This window comes from Atractosteus spatula, chromosome 8 (genome assembly GCF_055471065.1).
Source record: "Atractosteus spatula isolate fAtrSpa1 chromosome 8, fAtrSpa1.hap1, whole genome shotgun sequence".
Classification (NCBI taxonomy): domain Eukaryota; kingdom Metazoa; phylum Chordata; class Actinopteri; order Semionotiformes; family Lepisosteidae; genus Atractosteus; species Atractosteus spatula.
In genome coordinates this window covers 10789351-10809075 of record NC_142713.1, presented here as the reverse complement: position 1 = coordinate 10809075, position 19725 = coordinate 10789351, and the positions used below count along the sequence as shown (strand labels likewise).

The window sequence follows — 19725 nt, the reverse complement described above, 5'->3', positions numbered from 1 at the left end:
CACTACCTAAAAAAGATGGATAGATGGCATTTGTGGTGCGTTAGATGCTAGTGAAACAGTAGCATTATTTAATATGTTTTAATACTTCTTTAAATCCACATAATATTGGAATAATATGTGGAATATTAATGTGGACTAAGGTAACTAAATGGAAATTATGGTTTCAGAAAATAAAGATAACCAAGGTACAATAATGTTTTCAAACATTATTAATGATAACATGTTAACATAATAACATAATAACATAATAACGTTTATACAGTACACTGTAGCTGGTAGTGGTAGCTGAAAATAATGCTTTGGTTTTAGTTTTGATGACCAAAGTATTCTATGAGGAAGTGCCCAACCACCTCTATTAGATTTCAATCTGGGGATTCTGCTGGCTTTTTCGTCCAGTTTATTCCCTCTGCTTTAATACTAGACATTCCTGCTGTGTGTTTTGGATCACTGTCCTAAACGACAATGCTCCCTGATTGTTTTCAAGTACACAGTACAGAAAGGCAGAACAGAAATGTATAAAAACAGTCCAGTTTAAGAATCAGTTTAAAAAAGCCTCTGCAAATGAACTGTGCAACTCACCCACACCAAGCTTCTCCAAGAGGTCCCTGAACTCCGGCCTCTCCTCCAGCACCTTGAGCAGGTTGGTGGACTCCATTCTCTCCAGCTCCACCCTCCAGTAGATGTAAATCTTGTGGTTGAAGCTCACATAGACCAGGCAGGGGCTGTTCCGTCCATCTTTACAGGTGTACTGACCTGCAGCAAGAAGGGCGATGAACGAGGATTTATTTTTCTTTATGCACTTTAAAAGAAATTGCTGGCTTAGACCCATTCCACAGAAAAAGGAGATGGCACTAGTTTTCAACACGCTAGTGAACACACTTTTCACACAGTTTAAGACTTAATTTTAAAAGGAAAACCAAGAAAAGGGAAGCTTTAGTGTTATATCATGTCTAATATCTTAAATGCACAAGATGAAGAGGCTTTTGAATTTTTGTTTAGTGCTGTTGAAAGCTCAAAAGAAAATAATGTGCCCCATAAGATGTTATTATTGCATCCCTCCTTAAATCCATTACTGTTGTATTCACGCATCCCCCCCACTGAACCAATTTTCTCCACAGCTTGCTGATTCAACACTATCTAACCCAGACGCTTGCACTAATTAGGACAAACATTTACATTTATTTACTCTGTTCCTCTTTTTGTATGTTTTGTATATTTTACTGCATGCAGTAGTTCTGCTAAGAGGATTAACCTGATGTTTTTTTCTGAGGCAGTAAGAATTCAATTTCTGCTTTTCTCATCTAATAAAAATAATAAATGAAAACAATCACTCCACTGCTCTGCACACAAAAAGCTAGAGCTTTGAAATTCCTATCTCTTGTCAGCCAGAATTACATCCCCTGACATGGCATTAAGAAATGGAAAGGAGTGCTGTGGGGGAGGAGGGAGAGACAGCGCCAACACAGAAGGGCAAGTTAGCAGGAAGCTTTAGAGTGTGACAGACCTTTGGCACATCATGACATTTTCAGTTTCTTCAGCTCAATTAGCCTCAGAAAACAAATCTATAAATCTATATTAATCACTAAACAGATAATCTGTTGTGGTTATTTGCAGACTTACAGATTCTCTGGATCTGATCTGCTTCTAAGAGCCAGTCACCAACAGTATCACAACATCGCCACCTACTGACGACACTGCCTATCCAATGCTCCACCAAGAAACTACAGAACCAGCACCTGCCTTATCTAATAGGTAACAGGAATACAAGAAAGCTTTCCTTCTCATCTGTTATATGCTTTCCTCTAGCACTCTCTGTAATTGTTCTTCTACATTAGGTGACATAACCAACTCAGTGATGTTCAACTGTCCACCTGTCTTTTCACACTGAGAACTGAAATGTCGCCATGTGAAAAGATGTGACCACTGACATTCTCAATAGAAGTATATAAACAAGAATTACATTCAAATCAAATTCCAAACAAAAACATTCAGACAAAATAAACCAGACTTCTTGTACATTGAGGATGAAACAGAGTAGGACACAGAGAAGGCTTTAACTAATTGCAATATAACTGTTCTAACAAACCAAACCTCTACAGACAGCCAACAAAAGAATTTGTCACATAAATCTCTTCAATTGCTTAACCAACATTTCCTTAAACAGCTCCTTAAAAGCCATTTTTATCTCTGAAATCAATTTTAAGATGTCCAGTCTCACTACGTAATACAGGTGAATACGAGGTGAAGAGCACTTTTTTAACTTAATGGGACATCAAACTAATTCGATAAGCCTGAAAAGGCTGAATGAGACCATCAGATCAATTAGCAACTAAAAGCCAAATGACCTACGTCTCCTCCCATTTGTAGTCTCTTGTTCTTCTGAAACCTTAGTAAACATAAAAATACTGTCTTGATGTCTTGACAAACTAAGATGGGCACAGAAAAACATTTTACTCTTCACTGAAGCATGATACGTATACTACTTGTAAGTCCAGACAGCAATGTTTTGCAAACCGAGCAAGAAAAACTATGGCATATTATTTAAACACACAGTGCCTAGGAAAGTTATTCTGACCTTTGCGCAGCTTTTATTCACATTTTGTTGCTCTAAAGCCATGACACTTTGAAGTGGCAATTAATACTGTGTTTTTTACTGTAGACAACCTACTTCACACACTCAATCCAAAGAAGTAACAGATAATTAATATGAAAGAAAAACTGAAAAGACATAAGAACATACAGCATGAAAAAAAGATCTGCAAATGAGTGGAGCCATTCAGCCTGTTTTGCTCATTGGGTAGTTTAGCATCTAAGTAAACCTAAAATTTAATGTACTGTAGGTGCCAAGAGTTTAGCCCTCAATAAACTGTCTATGAAGCCTGTTCCAGACTACCACAGCTTTACATGCAAAGACATGTTACTTTTTCTCTGTTCTAAATAAATACTTATTTTGCTTCCAATTGTTACCACGTGTTCTTGTTTTACTACTGAGAGTGAAAAGGTCCCCCTGGGTTGAACCCATCTAATACCCCTTAGGATTTTGTATACTTGCATCAAATCTGCTCTCAATTTCCTCGGTTCTAGACTGAAGAGATTTAGCCTAACACTAGGCTGCTCTAGATAAAGTCATATTACTGTATTATAGAGCTTAAGCATAACTTTCCTGAATTTAAATTCCACACTTTTGCTATATACCAAAGTATTATGAGTGTTTTTTTTATTACTTACCTACACTGAATAAAGAGGATATAGAAGCGTCTAAATAAACCCCAGATGATTTTGTAATGCTTAGTAGCAGTGGGCTTTTCTGGGTGCCCAGAATGTTAGGCCTCTGAAACACCTGGTTTGTAAATACTGTACATACAGTAACTTGTGAGTTGTATGTGTTGTTGTGTGTAGTGTAGTTGGTGTCTTGTGTCATTGTAATAAACGCCTGCTTAACCAAATGTACCTGAATTATTACTACTCTCAACAAAGCTGTGCCAGAGAATAAATTCATGTGCCTCTAAATATACCAGCCACTTGGGTGTATTGCTAGAAAATACTTACAAGTTGGGGGTTATGAATAATGATTTCACTTATTGACAAAACTGCTCTGTCAAATCCTGATTTTCATTTTCATTCATTTGTAACAATATGATGTTAAGTTGCCAGGGATCCAGAGAATATTGCAAAATGCTGTGCAGAAACTTTTAAGTTGTATCGTCATGGAAGGTGCCTGATTGTGACATCATCACCTGTAGTGGGCATGTTCTAGGTGTCATATTCCTTATTGCTGGTTCACTCTATAGCCTTGTAAGTGGTTTTATGACAGGTGACCTCCACCTGGGGCCAGATGTGCCCCCCTCTTGGAACTGCAAACATCCATCCAACCATCTTCAGTCTGCTTTTCCTGGTGAGGTTCGCGGTTGCAGCAAGCCGAGTAGATCAGCCCAGACTTTCCTGTCCCCAGCAACAGATTCCAGCTCCTCCTGGGAGATCCCTAGGTGCTCCCAAGCTAGCCGATATAATCCCTCCAGCGTATCCTGGGTCTGCCACGGGGTCTCCGCCCAGTGGGACGTGCCCGGAACAGCTCCAGTTGAAGCAGCCCAAACCACCGCAACTGGCTCCTCTTGATCTGGAGGAGCAGTGGCTCTACTCTGAGGCTCTCCCGGATTGCCAAACTCCTCACCCTGTCACGGAGAGTCAGCCCAGCGGCCCTGCGGAGAAACCTCATTTCTGCCACTTGTATCCGCGATCTTGTTCTTTCGGTCATTACCCACAGTTCGAGATCATACAGTAGGTGAGGACAGGGACGTAGATCAACCGGTAAACTGAGAGCTTTGTCTTCAAACTCAGCTCCCGCTTCACCACCAAAAAAAGAAAAGCAGCTGACGCTGACCCGATCTCACGCTCCCCTCTTCCATCACTCGTGAACAAGACCCCGAGATACCTAAACTCCTCCACTCAGGGCAGCTGTTCCCCCCTCACCTGGAAGAGCAATCCACTCTTTTCCGGGAGAGAACAATGACCTCAGTCTTGGAGTTGCTGATTCTCATCCCAGCCACTTCACACTCGGCAGCGAATCGCTCAAGTGCACACCGAAGGTCACAGTCAGGTGATGCCAAAAGGACAACATCATCTGCAAATAGCAGAGATGCCACCCTTAGTCCCCCCAACCGGACACCCTCACATCCTCGGCTGCGCCTTGATATCCTGTCCATGAACACCACAAACAGGAGTGGTGACAAGATGCAGCCCTGACAGAGTCCGACGCCCACAGTGAACGAATTCAACGTAATGCCACCTAAGGTGTCAAGATGGGCCCAGTTTATGGTGACCTGGGATGTCTTTGGAGAGCCAGGACATCTTGCTTATAAGAGTCCAACCTCATTCCTAAAAACATTCCTAAAAAAGTGAGTCAAAGGAAGGCAACAGAAAGATTACTATTACAATGTTCCAAAAAATATTCTGAGCATAGTCATAGCCTTGCTACCACAATGGCCAAAGGAAAGGTTCACCCATCTTCAAAGTAAAGAGCAGCACTTTTTTCCCCACCCCTCCGTTGACACTTTGAGAAGTTATTGATTTGACTTATCCAGGGCAAAAAGAAATGATTCAGGTTTATTTCTTGGGCATGCATGTGTGGAATATTCAGTTACACGTGGCAAAAAATGAAAAAAGCAAGGCACTAATAGTTAATGACAGGTGTAATAGTTAATGAGCTGGTTTGAATAAAGGAAAGTACTCTGCAACACTAGCTTAGTGTTAGACCATGGTTATGAACCAAGCAAACAAGAAAGCATTCACTGCAATGATTCCTAAATATTTGATAAATTGCTTATTTCTTTTGTTTTGTTTCATTTTTTTCCTTCAAAACAAACCTTGGGGTTGCAATGTAATTGAATCACTTTGAGGGTTCTCTTCAAAGTCTGCTGTTTTTTGACAAAAGGTTTAAGAACAAAAAATAAGAAGGAAGCAAATCATCTTCCAAGCTGAATGGAGATTGAGCCAAATGTGCACTAGCAGATATTGAGAATGATTCTCAATGGACAGCTTTTCCTCAAATATAAGCTGAGAAATTGACTCTTTATGACAGGCTGAGCCAGACAAGGCAAAAAGCAGTGGAGCATGTAACATAAACAGTAAACTTATCTTAAGTGACACAGGAGCCTATATTATCAGAACATTACATGAATTACTGTTGAAAGGTGCTTTGCTCTCTTTCCTGGCTAGATTAATTTTGCCACAATATTCAGGCAAACACAAACTTCCTAAACACATTCTTAAGGCTAAGTTGGAGTAAATTACGTGGAAATGTACCAATAGGAGTACCCCAGAAAAAAAGTAGAGCTACACTTTCCCAATGGGCTTCAGAGCATTGCGAAACTACCTCTTAACAGCCACAGAGGAACTATGCTGAAATCTATCTTGCTGTTTATACTACTGTATGTTCATTAACTGTATGCTAAGTGTCCATTTCAAAATATCTACAGTGGTGTGAAAAAGTGTTTGCCACCTTCCTGATTTCTTATTTTTTTGCATGTTTGTCACACTGAAATGTTTCAGATCATCAAACAAATTGAAATATTAGACAAAGATAACACAAGTAAACACAAAATGCAGTTTTTAAATGAAGGTTTTTATTATTAAGGGAAAAAAAAATCCAAACCTACATGGCCCTGTGTGAAAAAGTGATTGTCCCCTAAACCTAATAACTGGTTGGGCCACCCTTAGCAGCAACAACTGCAATCAAGCGTTTGCGATAACTGGCAATGAGTCTTTTACAGCGCTGTGGAGGAATTTTGGCCCACTCATCTTTGCAGAATTGTTGTAATTCAGCCACATTGGAGGGTTTTCGAGCCTTAACCGCTTTTTTAAGGTCATGCCACAACATCTCAATCGGATTCAGGTCAGGACTTTGACTAGGTCACTCCAAAGTCTTCATTTTGTTTTTCTTAAGCCATTCAGAGGTGGACTTGCTGGTGTGTTTTGGATCATTGTCCTGCTGCAGAACCCAAGTGCGCTTCAGCTTGAGGTCACGAACTGATGGCCGGACATTCTCCTTCAGGATTTTTTGGTAGACAGCAGAATTCATGGTTCCATTTACCACAGCAAGTCTTCCAGGTCCTGAAGCAGCAAAACAGCCCAAGACCATCACACTACCACCACCATATTTTACTGTTGGTATGATGTTCCTTTTCTGAAATGCTGTGTTACTTTTACGCCAGATGTAATGGGACACACACCTTCCAAAAAGTTCAACTTTTGTCTCGTCAGTCCACAGAGTATTTTCCCAAAAATCTTGGGGATCATCAAGATGTTTTCTGGCAAAACTGAGACGAGCCTTTATGTTCTTTTTGCTCAGCAGTGGTTTTCGTCTTGGAACTCTGCCATGCAGGCCATTTTTGCCCAGTCTCTTTCTTATGGTGGAGTCATGAACACTGACCTTAACTGAGGCAAGTGAAGCCTGCAGTTCTTTGGATGTTGTTGTGGGGTTTTTTGTGACCTCTTGGATGAGTCGTCACTGCGCTCTTGGGGTAATTTTGGTCGGCCGGCCACTCCTGGGAAGGTTCACCACTGTTCCATGTTTTTGCCATTTGTGGATAATGGCTCTCACTGTGGTTCGCTGGAGTCCCAAAGCTTTAGAAATGGCTTTATAACCTTTTCCAGACTGATAAATCTCAATTACTCTGTTTCTCATTCGTTCCTGAATTTGTTTGGATCGCAGCATGATGTCTAGCTTTTGAGGATCTTTTGGTCTACTTCACTTTGTCAGGCAGGTCCTATTTAAGTGATTTCTTGATTGAGAACAGGTGTGGCAGTAATCAGGCCTGGGTGTGGCTAGAGAAATTGAACTCATTTTTCCAAAGATGTGATAAACCACAGTTGATTTATGTTTTAACAGGGGGGGCAATCACTTTTTCACACAGGGCCATGTAGGTTTGGATTTTTTTTTTCCCTTAATAATAAAAACCTTTATTTAAAAACTGCATTTTGTGTTTACTTGTGTTATCTTTGTCTAATATTTCAATTTGTTTGATGATCTGAAACATTTCAGTGTGACAAACATGCAAAAAAATAATAAATCAGGAAGGGGGCAAACACTTTTTCACACCACTGTACAGTATATTAAGCCAATGTGCCAAATTCATATTAAAACCTCTTCAACCTTAGGTTTGCTTTCTGATGTAATGATGTAAAATTAATGAGGATACTTGCCCAGTTGGGAGTCAGATGTGCACAAACTATAAAATCCTTGAGGACCACACAACACAGTTTGCCAATGCTGTGTAAGCTGCTGCATGTAAAAAAATATTTTAATTTTCAAAAACAGATTTTAAACTATCCAATGGGAAAAGTAATTATACCCATTACAGTAAGATTACTCCACAACATCCCTAAATTGTTAGGCAGGGATTTCATGCATTTATTGAAATATTTAGAGAATTTTGTGAAATTCCTTGCTTCATATTCTGATTGTAACATATATACATTTAAAGAAGTGAATTGCTGATATTATGAAACATTTATTAAATTAATGTTGATTTCTGATCTATGCAGAACAAATAGTTTGACCCTATCAACAGGGTGCAGCTGTCAGTATGTCCCATGTAAAAGAAAATAATAAAAGAAATTGGAGTCTAGTTATGACAAACACATGCACCCAGTACTTGAGCAGTATACAGGTACATACTATACAGACTTTTCTTTCAAGTTATCCTTTCATCCATTTTCTAACCACTTTATCTAATACAGAAATGCAAGGAAGCCAGAGCTTACCCCAGCAAGCAACGGCCGCAAAGCAGGACACATCCTGGACAGGACATCAGTCCATTGAAAGACACATGCAGACACAATCACACACACACTCACACCAGATACATTTTTAGAAACCAATTAGTCTGCCAATATGACTTTGGACTGTGGGGGAAAACCAGAGTATCTGGTGGAAGCCCACACAAACGTCAAAAAGCAGGTCTGGAACAGGGTACCTCATCTCTTCTTTCCTTAGGTACACTTTTGTAGAACTGACCCTGGAGATTTATCTTAAGGTTTTAGTACTCACAGCACTACTGCCTCTTCGATGCTAATACTACTCAATACAGACCTTTGCCATTCCTTAGTGTTTAGTCATGTTGATTTATTGCTTGACACCTAAATTAAGTAGTTTTATGAGTTGGCTGTGATTTGGTCTCTACATGTATGGTTTCAAAATATACTTCAAAGCCATGCCACGTTATGATCATTGTGAACTAACAGTTTTATCACCACAATATTCCTTAGACTTGATGTCCCAACTCTGTGTCCTGACTGGAGTTTTAGGAGATGATGATTTTTGCAAATGCAATGTCTTCAAACATTTAATTAAACCTGCATTTATGTAAAATAAAGTGAATTTATGTAGTGTATAAGAAAAGCAAATTACAAAAACTGTAACTGTAGGTTATTTTAATATTTTTGCATCACTTCATTGGACTGGCACTAGTCCAGACAACAAGAGTAAACACTACACTAGTTCATACAAGAGTTAACGATCAGAACAGAGACAGTATAGGCTATCTCATTCTCTTCATACCTTGTTTACACCACCATTTGCATTTGTAATGATTTCCTTTTTGACTATGAACAGCTGTGTGGTCTCATAAGCCCTGTGCTTGAAGCCAAGGGCCAGATTTCTAAAGAAAACATACAGCTGACAGCCTGTTAAATCCATTTTAAATGTTTCCAACAAAATAACATAAAAATGCTATTACATCGTTTTTGTAATATATTGATAAATATATCGAAACATTGAAACTCCAACTGAGAAATATTGAGCTTGTAGCCTATAAACAGCTAAAACTACAAAAACTGCTTTCTGACACCTTAAATCTGCATTGCAAACAAAACACATTCATCAGTTACCATCTTTATTCTACAAAATAGAACAATACAGAGACACACTCCAGTCAACTTGCACAAATTGTTAATAAATTTCACTTTGGGAATGACTTTATACATCACTAATTCCTTCTGTGCCATTGTATTAAAGCATCAGGTGTATATCTGTTTAGTAAAAAAAAAACTTTATCTTTAATATATATTTCTTGTTGTCAATTGCTTTCACTTAATTTTATTTACAAACATTGATTGTGTGAAATGTTCACTTTTTTATTTTTATTTTGAATTACATACAATGCTACACTAATAGATATTTGGGATAATAGCTGAACAACTGCATGTTTCAATAACCACACCTGTGGTAGGTGTACAGTTTGTAAATGTGTATTCTACTAAGCAAATAAGAACGATGAATAAATGTAACATTGGTAACAAATCTAGAAGACAAATTGAACAGTAGCATTATTGTTGGAATAAACCAAAATACAAAAAGGTGACACATCAGCATGCTAAGAATGAATTATATTGTTTATTATTAAATATATGTGAAATATAAATTAGAACTGAGAATCAGACAAAATATGCACTGTATTATTATATTGTTTAAATTTTATATTTTTTACGATATACTTCCTTGTACATTCTTGTATTTGTGGAGGGTAAAAAGGAGATATGTGGTAGCCATTCTGCCATTCTGCACCAGCAGCCCTACTACACAGTGGATCAGGTGAGAAACTGAGTAATTACTTCACCAGTTTTCAAGTTCTCAAAACGGGCTTAGCACAACAGGCCCTCACATTCCCTCCCTCGATGTGACATCTAATTATGTTTGGGGTAAACATTTCAATACATACAGGTTTCTACCAGGATGTAAAAGGAATGTTGTTTTGAATTTGCTAGTTTACTTAGTTATGTGGTGTCTCAGCATTCACATTAACACATACAGTAATATTCACCTTTAAAACAGTTAAATAAAGCAATGTTAACTGTTTAACTCGCGTATCTGCATTTTATTACATGTTTTATTAATTCTTCTCTCTTATTCTCTCATTGTAAATCAGGGTTCTGGTTTTTACTTTTAAAAGATGCACACTTATTAAAAAACACCAGATGCGAAAAGAATGGAATATTTGTTCATTCAATAAATACCAGGAAATAGATTAATCCTGTGCTGTCTTTATCTGTTTTTGGTGCAGTTTTAACTGTTCGCTCCCATTACTAACTTAAACATATTACACTTATCAGATCAGAAGAACAGTACACATTGTAAATGTTATAATGCGGTGGAAGAAAAGAGAGCCTAATTACAGTTTATTGCAGAAAACAATAAATAATAAGAGGTACTAGGAAGCAAACACTGCCAAGTTCCTGTAAACTGTGCTGTGCTAGTTAAATCATCAGCTACATCTGCAGCCTACAAAAACAAGTTAACCTTGAAAACATTAGTATGCATAATGTTTACTTCATATTCATATGATCTGACTGTCATATGGTAATAATGCATTTACACAGTGTCAGAAAGCAGCTGAATCCTGGCAGAGGCCAGGATCTATATCCTGAAAGAGACAATGGTGCATCACAAGACACATACTGTACCTACATCACAACTTACAGTATTGTACCGTAGTTTTGCTGCAGGACATATTATTAGAATTACACTTAGAATTAAGTATTAATTTAGATTTCTAATAATCCTTGTATTATTAAAAGGCACAGCTTGGTGCCTTTTTGTAAATGCAGAGGAATGTAGCTAAAAGGCCCCTCTGATAAGGGACACCATTAAGCTGTATCCAATGCTGAACCATCTAATGTGATACAGCAGTGGTTCTCAAACTGTTGTACGCGTATGACCCTGGAACTTTGTTGTGTGCACTGAAAAATCGGGAAGGGTTTTTATATTTTCTATTTTAAGACGTGTCGAAAATGCAGCCTACGTACTACGATACAGCGCACGCTAATACTTGACTGGACACAGAGCTACAATGTAATTCTATACCACTCTATAGGAATGCGTGCTACGAAGTGACCAATTGTATTTAAAAAAACTTATCTCCAGCAAATAGAGAGGTAGGAGAATGTGCGTGATTTTGGAACAATGCCAATGTTGTAAGCACAGGAATGCATAGAAATGCGTGCTAGGAACGCTGGTAATCTTGTGAGCACGGGAAAGCGTGATAGATAACAGAAAAATATTTAAGAACTGTTCTAGGTTAATTTGAGAAAAATACACCGAGCGTCTCTGTGTTTCGCTCCCATGCGCATGAAATAAAAACTTCTTTTAACTTCTGAGACAGACTCCTGAAACGGGGAAAAATGCAAGCTTGCGGATTGCTAAAGCAGGTAAGCCCCACACTATTTTTGAAGAACCTTATTTACCGTTGGCAAAAGAGCTGACACGTATTATGTGTGAAGAAAAGGCTGCTAAACAGCTCGACCTGCTGCCCCCTCTGAAAGACACAGTCACTCATAGAATTATTGAAATGGTGGATGATATCAAAAGTATGCTGGTAGAGCGAGTTAAAATGAGCAGATGCTTTTCACTGCAATAAGATGAGTCTGTTGTGGTTTTGGCCAATTCGCTCGTTTACGTTAGATACGAGTTTGAGGGTATGTCCCATGAGGACTTTCTGTTCTGTAAACCGCTACCAACAGGAACTACAGGAAAGCACATATTTCAGCTTCTGAATGAATTTATCGAAGAGAATGGCATCTACTGGATAAAATGCGTCGGAGTTTGTACAGACAGTGCTAGAGCGATGACAAGCCAACACAGAGGTGTAGTTGCACGAATTAGAGAGGTTGCTCCAGAAATGAATGGACGCATTGCAACATCCACCGCGAGACCTTTGCCGTCAAGAAAAATGCCTGATGATTTAAAATCTGTTAGACTCTGTTGTGAATTGGATCAAGGCTAGAAAAACGAATTCACATCTGCTTTGCTTGACTAAACAGGCTCACCCCTCTCACTGAAATGGTGCTTTTTTATTGTTTATTTTTATTTGTTGTTGTTCCTGTTTTTTTTTCTGTAAAGCGCTTTGAGAAGCCACCTTTAAAGGCGCTATATCAAATAAAGTTTATTATTATAATATTTATTATATGTGTGTGTGTGAGTGTGTGCGCACATGCGCGCTCATGTTGGTCATTGAGAATTTCTTGGGTTCCTATGAGAAGATGACCTGTAGGTATTTGGATGCTTTGGTTTGATCAGGGGTGGTACTTGGTCCAAAAAGTTTGAGAACCACTGTGATACGGTATACAGATATATGGAGCAGATGGGTTATATTAAGTCTGTAGTCTGTTACTTCACAAGACCATGGGTCCAAAGTCATCACCCAAAGGAAGATCATCACCCAAAGGAAGATCCACCAATGCCGGACCTGCAGGATGGATACCTGATAACATCAACTGATCACTAGCTGTGATGTCACACCTTAAAAGCTAGAAAAGCACTCAACTCATTTTTCATTGGTTAACTCACTGGCTCTTCATCTCTCTCCAAATGGCAATCGGACTTTTCCAAACATGTGACTGCAAGCAATCTGAGTTAGCAATCTGACTTTTCACTAAGACGCCAGGCTGGGAGAGTGAGTAAAAAGCAGCCGAGATATTCTTCCTAAAACAGATTAAATCTTGTGTTTGAGAACTCAGTTTTTTTTCACCTGATCAACAATATAAGACAGTTAAGACTCCTTTTGTCAACATCCTGAATATCTGAGCATATTCAGGACTTAGCTGTAGCCAGAATGAATTAAGTTTTCCCCAATCTACCTTGCAGCCGCACCCCAAGAAGAGAACCTTGCACAGACTGTTTTTAAAGACCAAAGCTAACCTACACTAACTTCTGGCAAAGCTGCCTCACCAGCAATGTTAGGCAAAGCTCTCTTTCTTCCTCGCTCTCCTCTCAGTAATGGTACACTCCCTGTACAGAGCAAGCAGCTGACAAGTAGACCACAGGCCAAACCAGCCAGCTCTGTTTTCTCAGTGGGAAGCTTGAACTCATCAAGGATGTTTGGCCAACGAATCTTTGAGTATACAACTTATTTATTAACATTATAATTCTCTAGAGAATTGAACTATTATTCCAAACACATGTTTGATGTTACTGTATGTTCATGATAGTAAATGCATATTTACCTGTATCTGAGAATATGAATGTGATGTCATTATATAACACTGATAAAACCTAAGAGCTAGACCATAACACTTTGTAGTCAATGTATTTTAACTCCAAAGTTATTAACTCTTCTCCTTCTAATCTCTGAGTAAATAATCGGCTAATCTATCACAGCAGATCATTTCACAAATATAGATACTGTAGATAGATAATACTTTATTAATCCCGTAGGGAAATTGAAATTGCTGTGTTACAGCAGTCCAGCCCAAGACAAGCAAAACAGACATCAGAATAGTTATAAAACAAAAGACAACAAAATAAATAAAAATAAATAAATACATAGGTGTGTGCAAAATGTGCTGATCATAGTCACTGTAAAAACAATAAAATATGTGCAAAATGTGCATAGGTTTATATAGACTGATTGTCCAAAAAGTACAATGGAGCAAATATGCTGTCCATAGACGAGCAAATGAAGGGCTAACAGTCCTAGCCTAGGGCAGCGTTATACACCCTGACAGCCGCCGGGAGGAAAGACCTGCGGAAACGTTCCCTTGAACACCGTAGCTGGAGCAGTCTGTTGCTAAAAGTGCTCCGCTGCCCAGTAACAGTCCCATGAAGTGGATGAGAGGTGTTGTTCATGATGGCTGTGAGCTTGGTCAGCATTCTCCTCTCAGCCACCACCTCCATGGGGTCAAGGCTCATCCCCAACACAGTGCCAGCCTTCTTGATAAGTTTATTGAGCCTATTTGCATCTTTTGTCATGATGCTGCTGCCCCAGCACACAACAGCGTAGAAGATGGCCGCCGCCACCACTGATTCATAAAAAATGTGTAGCAGTGTTCCACCACCAAAGGACATGAGTCTCCTAAGAAAATAGAGTTGGCTCTGACCTTTCTTGTACAGAGCGTCAGTGTTACCAGACCACTCTAGCTTATCATCCAGGTGTACCCCTAAGTACTTGTAGGAATGTACACCCTCTATGTCCTCACCCTGGATGGAAAAAGGGTTCAGCGGAGACTTATTCCTTCGAAAGTCGAAGATCATTTCTTTGGTCTTGCTGGTGTTAAGCTGGAGATGGTTAAGATGACACCACTCCACAAAATTGGTAATCAAGCTCCTATATTCCTCCTCCCTCCCCTCTCTAATGCACCCCACAATTGCAGAGTCATCCGAAAACTTCTGCAGATGACATGTCTCAGAGTTGTAGCTGAAGTCAGAGGTGTAAAAGGTGAACAGGAATGGAGCAAGGACAGTCCCCTGTGGAGCCCCAGTACTGCTAACAATCTGTTCGGACACACAGCTCTGTAGCCATACATACTGTGGCCTGCAGGTTAGATAGTCTATAATCCAGGACAGCAGGGGAGTGTCCACCTGCGCCGCCCTTAGCTTATCTCTCAGTAAAGGTGGATGGATGGTATTAAAGGCACTGGAGAAGTCAAGGAACATAACTCTCACAATGCTCCCCGTCTTCTCCAGGTGAGAGTTAGCTCTGTGTAGCAGATAGATGACTGCATCCTCCACTCCCAAGTGTGACCGGTAGGCGAACTGCAGGGGGTCCAGTGCTGTACTCACCAGGGTTCTGAGGTGGTCCAGTACAAGCCTTTCCAGAGTTTTCATTAGGTGTGATGTAAGTGCCACTGGTCTGTAGTCATTCAAGACTTTAGGGTGCCCCTTTTTGGGTACTGGCACCAGGTAAGATGTCTTCCAGAGCATCGGAACCTTTTCTAATCTCAGGCTGAGGTTGAAGATGTACTGTAGCACTGAACCCAGTTGGTCCGCACAGATCTTTAGCACCCTGGAGCTGACACCATCAAGACCCCCTGCCTTCCCTGCATGGAGTCTCCTCAACTCCCTTCTGACCTGGTCAGTTGTGATGGATAGGCCGAGGAGGGCAGGGGAAGATGGAGTAGGAGTAGGAGGGATCACATGATGGGGTGACTGAGGACATGAAGAGGGTGTCTGTGGTGAAGGCCTGTGAGGTGAATGGACAGTGGACCCTGTATCGAATCTGTTAAAGAAAAGATTCATCTCATTGGCCCTCTCCAGGCCTCCCTCACTCTGTTGGCCGCCGGACAACTTGTATCCGGAGATCTTCCTCATGCCATTCCACACTTCTCTCACATTGCTCTCCCTCAGCCTGTCCTCCATTTTCCTCTCATAAGCCACCTGTGTTCTATTACGTTTGTTATGCATGTTTTGGTGTTATATCAATAAATTGTATATTGTATATTTGGAATCCGTGTGTGAAACTGTAAATTATTTAGTTTCATTGATTCTTAAAAGTAATTACATTACTCTTGCAATTTACCGTTACAATTTCTGATTACAATAATATACTGCTTATAATAATTTAAAACCCTCACATCACTACAGTAACCAGCATGTGTAAAGAAGAATAAGGAAATCAGAACACCCAGACTCCCTAAATATTTCAAAAATTATTTATTATATAACATTATTTACTCCCACTAAGTTAATGGTAACTACACAGCAATTTAACAATGAAGAAAGATTAGCCCAAGATTTTAATTAATCATATATGAATATATTGCTGCCCAGTCATAAGTGACTTATGACTCTTTCTGTGTTGTTCACAACCCCAAAACATTTTTGAACGTATAATTCTTGTGCATTACTACTGTGACATAATATGTGCTGAACTGCAGTTTGATACAGTGTGAGTGATTGTTTAACTCACCTACTCTATAATTTTACAAGTTTAAATTCTCCTCTCATAAATAAAAAAGGAAAAAAAAAAACAGCACTTCTGAGAAGATAAGAGTAGTCTGAGTATCCTTACCTGCACAGAAAGCATTGACATTCTCATCAAATTGAAACCTGACCACCATCCGATTATGGTCAATAATGTAAGTCTGCCCATCCCAGGCACAAGCAACTACCTCCTCACGTCCATCACCCTACACAGAGATAGAAAAATAGACATCAATTATTAGAATTATTAGAAATTAGAAAGGAATGAGGACTATTAATATTATTATTGCCCTGATGCAAGATGCAAAAAAGACTGCAATTTAACAGAACTTAATATAATGCAGTAACTGAAAAATATAAGGTAACAAAATGACTGTGACAGTAAGATGACTCACTAGGTCTAAAGGTGAAGTCTGAATTGACTGGTTATGACACAAAACAAAGGTGTTAGTGGGGTGTGCAGAAGTGTAGATAGGTCACTAAAGGAATGATGACACAGCCACTATAGTACATACTGGATAGCCAAAAAAAAAATTGAGCTGTTTCCCTGAAGTCCACACATACAAAAATGCAAAAACTGTGAAAATGCAACCACTCCAAACACAAAGGACACTATATTTACATGTATATTTACAATACTGTAATTTACAAAGAATAAAATCAAGTGGTCAAAACACTATCCAGGTTTTCCTTCTTTAAAAACCTTCTGCTGGAATTGCTTCTTTTCTACATAAAGCCCCTCCCAGCAGTTGCGTGTCCCACTACACCAAACAAATGGAATTCCAGTAAACAAGCATTAACATTTCATTTGGACCAACCCTGTCAATTGCATATAAACCATATTCCCTATTAACCAAACAAAACACAAAATAAGACCATTCCCTTTAGGTATATTTTTCAATTTCATATTATACACCACCCACATAACGATGTCTTCTCACTGTTGTGAACTATGCATTTTGGAAGTCATGCCATGGTTTGGGTCCTACTGTACCATCCATGCGGAAGATGCAATTGCACTGGAGCCTAACATAAAACACTTAGTGTCATGGAAGCCGGGTCTGACTCCTGTGAAGTGCGTTATAATCCGGAAATTACTGGAGAAGGACAACTGAGGAAGGTACAGCAGGGTTAGGATGGGTTGACAGACAGGGGACGGTGACTGTAGTGATCTGGTGCACGGGGGGAAATGCCGATGCAACCAAGTCCAGGGAAGTCCAAAACAGGAAGTAAGCGCAGTCCATAGTCCAAAGGCTGGGAGATCCATCCAAGACAAAAACAGGATTAAAATCCGGAACTGGATCCGAAACAGGAACAAGAACTAAAAGCATAACAGGACCAGGCGCTCTGAGCCTCAAACTCAAACGGTCAGGACGCTGGGGAATAAGGCCTGCCCTTGGGCTGCCCACAAGCCCGGGGAATAGACAAGCCTCGTGGCGTCCATTTTGCAAAACTGAGCCAGGAACTGCAGAGGCGCTAGGCTTTTTTAAACGAGACGCACCAGGAAATATTAAAAACTAATCATAACAGAAAGGGGTAGGAGCACCCTCTAGAGGAGGGATATGGAACGTAACACTTAGAATACAGAAGTTAAATAAATCTCTTGTTGTTTTACTTTTCTTGTCAACCGAAGACTGTTCCCATTTTGTGTTTATCTGGTGTTTTTTCATCTAAAAAATGACTTTGCTTTCCTTTATGTTTGTACCCACAAAGCCAGCCCCGCCATGCCTGAGCTGATGTACTGCTTTTAATATTTGTACATCTGCCAATTACTTTTTTTAATTCATTTGGCAAATGAATGATTTACTTGTGTGTTTGCGTGTGTATGCACACCCATTGAGTGCTGTCCATGCTGTTGTCAGTTTCCAGACACAACTAGAACCAAATTTCCACTGAAATTGGGTTTTCTGAAACAAGCAATCAGATGCAATTTTCTGTAAAATTACTTGCTCTGAGTGATGAAATGAGTCTTCTTTCACAGTGAAATAACAAAGCATGTTTTGTTAGGCTAGGACACAGAATCATTTTATCCACACCCCTGGACAACATTCAGCACAGTGGTGCATGTCACTATTTGTTCACAAGAATAAATGCAGTTGTCTAGATTGAACAGAGGGCAGAACAGTTCCTGTGCACTCTGAAGAGCAGGGTGACACAGAATGCAAGGGAACAATGACCTACAATATAGATGGGATAGGGTTTTCGATGCCCTAAGCAACCTGCTCAATGAGATGTGTGTGAGTTTGGCAATTTGTCTAGGCCAGGGGTGGGCAAACTTTTTTGGCCCAAGGGCCACATAAAATTTTGAAACTGTATAGGGGGCCACTTCAGGCTCCTCTTACAGATAGCCTATGCCCTATATAAGTTTGAAATCCAACATAGGCTTATTAGTTCAAGGTTAACGATAACCTGAGAGAAAATATATATATATAAAAAAATAAAAACTGAATAAAACATAATCTTCAACTCACAAGCCAAGTCTTCACCGATTACCTCAACCCAACAGGTAACTGTTCTGCGTGATAATCTTATTTTCTCAAATTTGCTCTTGCTCTCTTGACAAAGAATGTCTGTGGTTTCTATCACTTAAAAAGCTCCCCTTCAGAGAGCGGCTTGCTTTGTTTAGCAATTTTATATGCAGGCAGGTAGCTTGCCGTTGTGCTGGCCTCTTGGATAGTAGAAGGGCAGAAAAATACATTTTGCTGAACCTGTAAGCTAGTGGCTAGTTTGGAAGCTCTATTAGCCCACTCCTCGCATGACACGATTGCTAGCGTAGTTAGCATGTTTGGTAGAAAAATACCAACTGAGATTGTATTCTTTGAACACTGCAACATTTTCCTTACAAATTAAACATACAGCCTTTGTTCCAACCTCTGTGAAAAAGTATTTTGCAGTCCATTCTTTGTTGAACACTCTGCATTCACTGTTTACTTTCTGCTTCTTCTATCAGGGGTTCCCAAACTTTTTGGGTCGGTGCCTCCCTTGGCCTGTCAAATTTTCCACATGCCTCCCACATGTCTCAAAAATATGTTCTATGGCAGTGCAATATTTTACAAAAGATTATACATTTGAAAAGGAAATGATGGGTCAAAATAAAAACAAAGTTGATCCAATTTGTATTATTTTTAATCGTTTTCAAAACCAAAATACTTTTTGGTTAATAATGACTTTTAAAAAATAGTCAACATCTTTGTAAAATGCAAATAAAATGACTTAGAAAAAGTACACATTTAACATGAATGTTTTTCCAAAAGGGGGAGAAATACAGTGTCTTTTTGTTTGTGCCTCTTAATGGGTAGGTGGGCTTGTTTATTAAATTATATTAACATGATTCACCAAAAATACTGGATAGTATTTTTGAAATGGCAACGTGCATTTCCTTCTCAATATTGACTCTTGATCTGGATTCGTGGATTTGATAACTGCAAATGCTGAAAACTCAGCCTCACAAAGGCAGGAAATTAAGATAAGATAAGATCAGTTTATTAGCCATATACGATTTTTTGCATTAGGAATGCATCATATTTCACATA

At 39.3% G+C, this 19725-nt stretch overlaps 1 protein-coding gene across 1 annotated transcript in view; it reads right to left on the bottom strand.

The window, feature by feature from the left end:
- Positions 1-19725, bottom strand: part of itfg2 (integrin alpha FG-GAP repeat containing 2) — a 76884-nt gene that overhangs the window by 22467 nt on the left and 34692 nt on the right. Inside the window, exons 10-11 of the mRNA XM_088924126.1 lie at positions 16281-16398; positions 580-753 (exon numbers count right to left, since the gene is read on the bottom strand). Of these exons, the coding sequence (XP_088780252.1) occupies positions 580-753; positions 16281-16398 (292 nt within the window). The remainder of the gene's footprint in view (positions 1-579; positions 754-16280; positions 16399-19725) is intronic.